Genomic DNA, 9351 nt, shown 5'->3' with positions numbered 1-9351 from the left:
GGTCTGGGTCTGGCGGCGCTAAGAAGTTTCAGGCATCAGCCGCGCCCCCTCCCCTTTTAGAATAAAAGAAGCCCGAATTCTAACCCGGGTAAGATGCTTCTTCGGGACACGAGTCCACCATCTTCTCGGACTCCCAGCTTTCCCAATACAGCCGCTCTTCCTGCCCCAACCTGTCTCTCGATTTACTGGCCTTTTGTGTGGCCAGCAGTATGAGATTGGATTCAGTAACAACGTTTTGAGTCTTGGTGTGTTCCTCCAGAAAATGGGTAAAATTATACCCGTATCATGTAGGTATGCTGTTATAAAATAATTTCCAAGATATAGCCTTCACTTAAAAAAAAAAAAAACCAGCCAGCTGGGCAAGGTGTAAATTCGCCTTTGTGTTAAAAATGTGCTTAAATGTATAGAGAACATTCTGGAAAACACCTAAGAACGTGTTAAACATGGACAGCGCCACACAAAAGGGGGAGAGTCTTCTGTACTGTCTGATTTTAAAAACCTACTGCAGGGACTTCCCTGGCGGTCCAGTGGTTAGGACTTCGCCTGCCATTGCAGGGGGAGCGGGCTCGATCCCTGGTCGGGGAGCTAAGATCCCACATGCCTCCTGGCCAAAAAACCAAAACATAAAACAGAGACGATATGGTAACAAATTCAACAAAAACTTAAAAAAACCAAATGGTCCACGGCAAGAAAATATTAAAGAAAATAAAAACCAGCTGCAGGTATTGTATTTTTATGAAACTGTATTGAATAAGTTTATTTAATACATTTGTTAACGTGTAGCTGATGATAAAAACAATTGTTTTGCTGGAGAAAAGCAAAAAAGAAAGAAAAGGAACTTCTACCTTTCAAGAGTGGTGAAATCTGTGTGCACCACATACCGCACTTGCGCCGTCACCTGTCTTTTCAAGTACCCGAGACTGGTCTGCGATTACGCGGCCTGGGAGCTCTTGTCGCTGAGCAGGAACCCTGGCGGCCTGCTGCTGGGCGGGTTGCAGGATTGATGCCCAGGCCTGTTGACCCTGCCCTCCAGCCCCACGCTGAGCCTGTATCCTTTTCTTCCAGCCAGGCTAACACAGGCATCAACACGGCCCGGCTCCCTGACAGAGAGGTATTCGCAGGAAACTGGAATCTGCTACCACCACTGGCTTACTACCAGAAAGGTGGGGTCGGAAGCAGCCTCTCCCCTTTGGGATGGACGACGCTCTGGGGGCTGTACCATCCTGTGCAGGGGAAGAAGCAGGTGGGGCTGGACCTAGAGGGAAGGGCTCCCCAGACAAACAGAATCCGGAGTGCCTGTGTAAACACAGGGGTATAAAAAATGAGTCTTCTTGGCAGACGTGGCATGTCCTCTGAGCCGACGGGTCCCCAGAGCCCGCCCGTGACCATGGAGGCCAGAACATTCTGGCTGCTGCTGATGGTCCTGCCCTTGGTGTCCTCCAGCTCGACTGGGCAGTACGTGGGTCTGTGTGAGTACCGCTCTGACCTCCTTAAGGAGGAGGGGCCGGGTGGCGGGGTGGGAGCACATGACAAGGGGACGGGACGTGGGAGAGCCAGGCTGGGGGCTTCCTGTGGCTTGAGGAGAGTGACCGGGCCCCTTAATAAAATTGCCACTTACCAGACACACACGTTTTCTCTCAACAGCTCCACATAGTGGGTCTTGCTGTCCCCATTTTACAGACAAGGAAACTGAGGCTCTGACCCTCTCGGGCAGTGTGGAAATTAGGATTGGAGCCCAGGTCCACCCGGCTGGCAGCCAACACCGAAGCCCACTACCCCACTGCCTGTCTTGCTGGGGATTTCCAAATTACAGTATAGGTCTTTGTGCATTACGCTAGCACATTCGCAAGACAAAAAGAAAAGACAAATGAAAACGATCACATTTTCAATACCTACAAACACAGTTTTCATTTAGCCATTGCACTGCAGTTCCAGTGGAATGAGTCTGCCCCATTAACCAGCGTGTGAAGAAATTAGGGTGTGGAGCTTCCCTGGTGGCGCAGTGGTTGAGAGTCCGCCTGCCGATGCAGGGGACACGGGTTCGTGCCCCGGTCCGGGAAGATCCCACATGCCACGGAGCGGCTGGGCCCGTGAGCCATGGCCGCTGAGCCTGCGCGTCCGGAGCCTGTGCTCCGTGGCGGGAGAGGCCACAACAGTGAGAGGCCCGTGTACCGCAAAAAAAAAAGAAAAGAAAAGAAAAGAAAAGAAATTAGGGTGTGGCAGTTATCTGCTGAGAGGTCTCGAACTTGTCACCCATCAGAATCACCTGGAAGATTTTAAAACTCTTAAAGCCCAGGATACGCCAACTATATCAGAGAGTCTCTGGGTGGGAGGAGGTATCAATGGTTTTTCAAGACCCCCGGCTGATCCCAATGTGAGCGAAGTTTGGGGACCAGTGGAATGAGGAATTATGAATTGGCAGCCATAGGAGAGGATTTGAGATTTCACGTGATTTCTATTTTCCTAAGGACAAATCCAGTTTAAGAAATGAGGCAAAGTGGAATTTTGCTGAACTTCAGACATAAAGGCTTACTTGGAAAATGAACAGTAGAGGCCAAGGATGTACAGGGAAGGCTTGACAGGGTGGTAGGGAGATACAGAAAAGAAGCAGGAAATAGTAAACATTGTGATTTTCTCTTCTGAATGCCCGCCTTCTGTTATACTCCTTTTGTTTTAAGGGGGAGATTTTGTTGATAAGACAATAAAGAGGAACATTGTTTCCGGGTTCGGGGGCCCTGGATTCCCATGGGTACCTGCCAGCTGGAAGGAATCCAGGCCCTATTGACTTCCTGGCGAGGTGCTAGGAACACCCGAGTGAGAGACACCAGGCCGCCAGCCAGATCGCCTACAGAACGCTTCTCTTTAAACACTTACGGGAAGAGTGTCCTCGACAAGCAGACAAGCACAGGTTATGGGAGGGGTGAGACCACAGCCTTTGAACTCAGGAGCTGGGGGAGGGTGCAGACCAGCAAATGCAGCCGGTAGACCAAACCCAAGCCAACAAGGGCTCTGACTGGGCTTTGTTTGGGACAGCGCCGAACCAGTGCATGGTCCCAGCCAAGGACAGGGTGGACTGCGCCTACCCCGACGTCACCGCCGAGCAGTGCACCAACCGGGGCTGCTGCTTCGACTCCAGCATCCCCGGGGTGCCCTGGTGCTTCAAGCCCCTGCAGGAAGGAGGTGAGTCAGCCCCACGTGCACGGGGGACCTTTCTGGGCTCCCAGGAAGCCACACACACCTGAGCCCTGGGTGGGACCCCCTGCGCCACGGCTGTCAGTTGGCCGAGGAGGTCTGTGCAAACTCTAATCGTTTCAGAAAGGTGTTCAAAGTCGAGGCCCTACGGAGAGGGAACTAGTTTGGAGAGAAATGGACAATACGTAGGTTTGGAAAGCTGGGCGGATTTCAAGGTCATTTTCAGCACACGACCCCTGCAGAGTCTCTGTCCTTTGTGACTGGCGACATGCTGGGCTGGAGTCCTGGCACCTCTCCCCACCCTGCCATCCCCCACCCTGCCCCCAGCACGAGGTGCTCACCCCTCCATCGCTGGAGCAGTGGGGTGCAGGGCAGCCCCTGGGGAGCCGCGTGTCAGGAGCAGACTGCGCACAGGTGATTTGCCTCCATGCCCCGCCCATCACCTGTGCGGCGTGGAGGTGGCCGTGAGCCATCTGGCAGCCCCGGTGCCAGATCACCGTCTACGATGAACGTAGCTACCTAAGGCCCCTTCCTGGAACGAGCACCCAGGGGGCCCCTCTTGCGCTTCGTCCCCGGGTAATGACGAAGGAGGCCACGTCTCAGCCTGATGCCGGCTCCCTAATCAGCACAGGGCCCCTTCCCACTGTCCAGGGCCTCCTTCCCTTCCCGGCAAAGCCGGGCAGAGGTCCAGATAAGGCTCTGGGCCCAGGAGGGAGAGTCAGCCCTGTGCTGGCCGTCCCCGCTCTGCTGGCTCCTTGGCCTGCAACAACACTTCTTTGAACTCTGGCAGTGGCCCTACCTGGGCCCGTCTCCGGTGCCGTCTGCCCCGACAACCTGGGTCCCCGTGGGGCATGTGGCTATTCTCCCACGAGGGTCGGGGGGAGCTCAACCCTTCCCCAGGGACTTGGTGTGGAAAGCAGCAGACGGCGCTGACCTCGGAGCCTGTCTGGACCTGGAGAAGCGGGGCAGCGGGTGGGCAGGCACGGGATGGCTCAGCGTAACGCACGTCTGTGCTTTGTTTCCAGAATGCACCTTCTGAAGCCCTGCTGCTGCCCGACAGCTTGGGAGGGGACTCTGCCTGGCGCTAGCACCTCTCCTTTTCTATCACCTGCTCCCGGCAAGCACTGCCCCTAATGTGTGAGGCCTGATGTTTAAAGAATAAAGCTCCCGTGCTCAGCATGAGTTCACGTCTTCATTCCTGAGACTTTCCGCTGCTGTGTTTTATTTCTACCGAGTCACACTCTCCCTTCTCAGCATTTCACAGACGGGAGCGGCGGAGGGTGTCTTAGCATCTCCCAGCGGAGGGTCTCCCCCAGGCCTGGGGAGGAGGGAAGGGTCCCAGAGTAGCTCCCTAGCTGTGACGGTGCAGCAAACCTCACATCTAGCGCTGACCAGACGGGGAGGGCAAGCCGCCTTCTAAGTGTCCCTTGAGAAACTCCGTTTCAAATGTAAGTTCCAAAAAAAAAAGATTATTAATGTCTTTCCTGGCGAAGAGAAAGCTAATAATACCATCTTACCAATTGGCACTTTTTGGTATTTCTTTGTAAGTCAAGTTTACCATCTGTGAAAGCTTGGGTGGCCTTCTTTTGCTTTTTTCCTCTGAGAATGGATGCAGCTTTGTGGATACGTGAACAAATGTCACCACGAACACTCAGGAAGTCTTAGTAACCCCGAGATGGAGAGCTGTCCCCTCCCTCCCTCTTGGGGACACGCAGCTCTCCATGGACACCGGGACGGTCTCCAGCCGTCCAAGCTGAGTGTCCTGCTCTCCTCCTGCTGACAGGACTCTGTTAAGGTTGCACAGACGATTCTACTCATTCTACCTCAGGGCTCGTTTACGCCGCATGCGCGGGGCGGAACGGAAAGCAGCGCAGCCTCCGGTCGGGGGTTTCTGGGTCTGAGCCATCCTTCCCGCTGGAAAAGAGCCACTTGCTCCTTTTCGAAACCAAAGGCTTTGTTTTTCAGCTTGCCCTTTGGGCCAGGTCTCTCGAGTGAGATCCCATGAACATCCTAGCAGTGAGATGTTATTCCCTTTGTTGTAGGATAAGTAACTCATCCCAAAGCCCCCGCTGAGGGCCCACCCAGGGGAGGCCTGTTACACTGCGATTTGTCACGTGAGGTCTAGTTGGAGGAGCTAGAGCCCCTCTGAGGTGCACGTGATTCCCCAAGAGCGAGATGCCCAGCCCGCTCCCTGAGCACTCTCACGCCCTCCACCCTGCGAGAGGGTCTCCATCCTGTCCTTCCTCCCTGACGGCCGAGTCCGTAGCTCTTTGCGGCGTCTGCCCTCACGCCCTCGACTTGTCCGCAGAGTCCCCCCAGCGCCTTCCCCCACCCGCAGGTCCCCGCTCGCCCTCCACCCCCAGGAGGACCAGGCATTCAGCGCACAATCCCGTGGGGTGAGGAGGGAGCGGAGGCTGGGGACCACCCTCCACCCCAGAGGCCCCAGCATCCCAGGCCCCTGCACCCGCCCTTCTGGATGGAGCTCGAGGCCCGGGGAGCTGCTATCTCCCCTCACAGACGCTGCTGCCACCACCCCCCGTAGCTTCCGTGGTCAGATCTGAGCCACTGCTTCTGTGTCAAGGCCACCGACACCATCAGGGGAGACGGTGCTCACCCCTCACCCCCAGGCCCCAGACGGCGGCTTCTGTTCCCTTGCCGGCTGCTCAGGGCCCCGTCTTGAGTGTGTGCTTTCCCGGGGGAGACCCCGGGCCAGACTCAGACGCTGGAGCGACCTTCATCCCTGCTCAGGAGAATCACCCACAGGTGGGGGGATGGGGAGATGGACCTTCATCTTCCCCTCCTGGGGCGCACATGTCTCTCCCCAGCCTTCGCTCCGTTGTTCGTGCAGGGGGCAGAGGCGGTCATTGCGCAAGCCGGGCCGCGTGTGCCCTGGGGTCCCGGTGAACGTGAATATGGAGCGGCGCACCGTCCTTCAGTGCCCACCGCCGCAGCCCTGCAGCGTTTTACACATTTGACTTCCGTTAATTCCCACAGCAGCCCCGGATGATAATCTCCATTTCTGCAAGTGAACGAGCAGAGGCACAGAGGTTAGGTCAGGACCCCACGGCCACACGCAGTGCAGGGAGATCTGGTTCCAGTGTCCGAAGACACTCTCCCACCCCAGCAGCTCTGAGCTCTCACAGGACAGGGGGCTCTTTCTCTGTTCCCAGCCTGGACGCCGGACGGGGCAGCCTCCGGGTGGCGGGGAGGGGAAGATGCGCGGGTGTGGCGGGCGGCTCCAGTGCCCTCAGGTCAGTGAGGACCCCGGTCTGCTGTGTGTCCTGCCAAAGAGAGCGGGAAGCAGCCCCGCTGAAGCCGCAGCTTCCAGAAGGGTCTGGGAGGGTGTCCCATCGGGACCCCACCTTGGTGCGTGCCAGCGCCGGTGTGGGGGGGCTTGCGGAGGTCCACACCACCCTGTCCAGCATGGAAGCCCGGACCCCAGCAAGCCCCAGCTCGCTCAGCAGGGAACGGGATGGAATTTGCCCCAAAGTGCCTGGTGGGGGATTTTAAGTTCGGCAGTAGAGAAAACTCAAGTCACCGACGTGCCCATCGCAAATGAATTCTGGGGTGAGGCCGACACACGTGTGTGCCACATTTCGTGTGTCTGCCCTAATGGTGTGGCCGCCTCTTGTTTCACCCTTTGGGCAGACACACAAAGGGGCTCGTGAAGCCCAGCGTCTCAGGGTGACGTCTGGGGGGTGGAAGGAACTTGGAGAGATGCCGTTCCCGGGGTGCTCTGTGTTGGGGGCAGGGTGGTTTCTGCCTTTATCTTTCCCCCAGGTATGGACATCTCACGGTGCAGCCAGCCGGGAGTCCCTGGCGGACACCCAGAGGAATCTGTAAAGATCATCAAAGCTAACGAGACGACCAAGCACTTGGCATGCGCCAGACACCCCCCAGGTGCTTGAGGTTTGCTACCTCCCTGAAAGCCCACGCGGTGAGGGGCGCCACCATCCCCATTCTCGTTTTCGGAAGAGGGAACTCTCCACGGAGCCCCACAGTAACTTGGTCAGGGAGTGGCGCCCAGCGGCAGCCTGCGAGGACAGGCCAACAGCAGGAGGCGGGGAGGGTTCAGAGCCCTTCTAGAAGGTTGTGGCTGAATCCTAGCCCCTCCCACGGGTCATTCCCATCTCATTCAGTCTGTAAGTCACAATAGATCGGGGGTAAGGAAATTAAATAGTTACTACGTTTCCAACCTTGTGTAAAGGTCCATAATAACTGGCTAGGTTTAAAAAGGAAACACTGAACTGCCGATAAACTAGAGTAATTATTCTAATTACTGGCTTGCCAGGAGCCAGCAGACGATCCCACGGAGCCCTCTGCTGTCCTTGCGTTCACTGTGACTCGATGGGGGTCCCTCAGGGGTGGGCGGTCTCTGTCGGGAATTTTAAACAACCTTCTCGGCTCCGGACACTGGCTGTCAATTAAGTACCCAGAGAGCGCTAACCGATTTTAAAATTCGGGGATAAGAAGTACTACAGTGTGGACTGGAAACGTTTTTTTCTTTTATCTAGAGTGCAGTCAGTAACTTGATATTTACCGTTCCTTCGCCAATGAGGACATTGGGACAAATTCTCTCCAGGACACAGCCTTGCTAAGACTCAAACCCGGGATGGGCTGTGGCCACTTCTGCTGGGCTGCGTCTAATATGGTCATCATCGGTGGACTTCACCCCCCCTGAAGGCACTTAGCTGACACTGACTGCCCACGGCCCACGTGGCCTTTACACCCCCTTACACTTCCCCACCTCCTGGTCATGCGCCTCTAAAATTTGAATCCACAAGTGGCTCAGGGTGAAGTCAAACGATCAGTTGAGTTTCACAGGATCCAGGGATCACTTTGATATCAAGTACCTTCCTCACTGACTAATGGTGCATATTTGTAGAACCTTCCAGAAACCATGGAATGAGAGCTTTGACTTGCCAAGGAGAAGCCAGAACCCCACTGCTGCTGGTGGAAAAGGAAGATAACACCAGGCTTCCCTCCCACCAGCCCCCAACACACAGCGTGGCCACTAAACCTATGGACAACTTCTCGTGGCGTTTATGTGCTTCTCCCCTCCTCTTGTGTCAGTGTGGTTGGTCCGTAAGAGCGTCGCTTCAGCGTTTATTTGGCAATTGTTCCCTATGTACTGTTCCAGAGCATGTCAAAAGTTCACCGGAATTCGTCACGCTATTCCAAGAATTCTTGAACATTCAGTGGCACGGAGAGGAGGGATTTAGCTTCCAGCTCAGACACCTGCACAGGGTCAGATGCTCAGCAGACTCATGGTGGGGGGGACCCTGTGAGGGAGAAGACCGGGTGGTGCAGGAGGTCTCAGATCTCACTGCGGATCTGACACCACTGAATGGAGCGGGGAAGGAAGGACTGGGTGGGCAGGGTCTCAGGCCACAGCCAACTTAGACAAGGTCTCCAAAAGGTGGATGGACGGTCCCTAAACCAAGGTGCCCCGTAGGGGAATCCTGTTTGGGGCAGGAATGGCCTTGTTGGGAGAAGCCAGGGGGAAGCGTGCTCGTGTAGGTGACATGGGACTGGAGGCAGAATGTGGGTGCTGGATGGGGCTGCCTTGAAAGCACCGTGAGAGTGGGGGGCACCGTAGGGTCTGCAGTTCCACCTCCAGTGGGAAACCTTCTCTGCGTGCCTGTTTCACATTTTGGGTTTCCTTCCGCTTGCGTTTCCAGAAAAGCTTCTGTGGTTTAAACGGTAGGTTGTAAGGATATAAGTATAAGGATGTTTTCCAAATTTTCAGACTTACTGAAACACGGTTGTTATGGTAGAAACCACCACAGCAGGAATCAGGAGGGACATGGCTTTACGGATTCTGGAACATTCTGACGAGGGCATGAGTGCTGTACCTTCCGGTCCAGGGCGCTGTTGGCAATCTGGGGCGAGGGGCGGGAAGCGCGGCAATGAGGAGTGTCTTTCTGGGTGGGATGAGGGGCTGGGTGATAACCTGCCATCTGGTTACCTGGAGGGGGTGGGCTTGGGACAGGATGGTTTGGGGGTGAGATTACTAACTTTTGTATTATTTGTTCAAAGAAGTGTGCAGGGTATTTGTAAATTAAAATTTCTAATAAAGAGCATTTGGGAAGGAGTGGGGAAGGAGTGGGGAAGGAGTGGGGAAGGAGTGGGGATTTTGGTGGGGAAGGAGTGGGGAAG

The 9351-nt window shown here is 55.6% G+C and overlaps 1 protein-coding gene across 1 annotated transcript; it reads left to right on the top strand.

Annotated features, from left to right (window-relative positions):
• The first annotated feature begins 1166 nt into the window (after positions 1–1166).
• Positions 1167–4369, top strand: LOC101339465 (trefoil factor 3). The gene is made up of 3 exons (XM_033856386.2): positions 1167–1469; positions 3034–3180; positions 4218–4369. Exons 1-3 carry the CDS (start codon positions 1322–1324, stop codon positions 4229–4231), a joined length of 309 nt encoding a protein of 102 aa, XP_033712277.2. The 5' UTR covers positions 1167–1321; the 3' UTR covers positions 4232–4369.
• The last annotated feature ends 4982 nt before the right edge of the window (positions 4370–9351 follow it).

Source organism: Tursiops truncatus, chromosome 4 (assembly GCF_011762595.2).
Source record: "Tursiops truncatus isolate mTurTru1 chromosome 4, mTurTru1.mat.Y, whole genome shotgun sequence".
NCBI lineage: Eukaryota > Metazoa > Chordata > Mammalia > Artiodactyla > Delphinidae > Tursiops > Tursiops truncatus.
This window is presented reverse-complemented; position numbering and strand designations above follow the sequence as displayed.

Excerpts from the sequence above, each read along its gene's own strand:
- LOC101339465 (XM_033856386.2), top strand. The coding sequence starts at position 1,322 with ATGAGTCTTCTTGGCAGACGTGGCATGTCCTCTGAGCCGACGGGTCCC. Across the intron at positions 1,470-3,033 it reads TGGGCAGTACGTGGGTCTGT|CGCCGAACCAGTGCATGGTC; the intron begins GTGAGTACCGCT and ends TGTTTGGGACAG.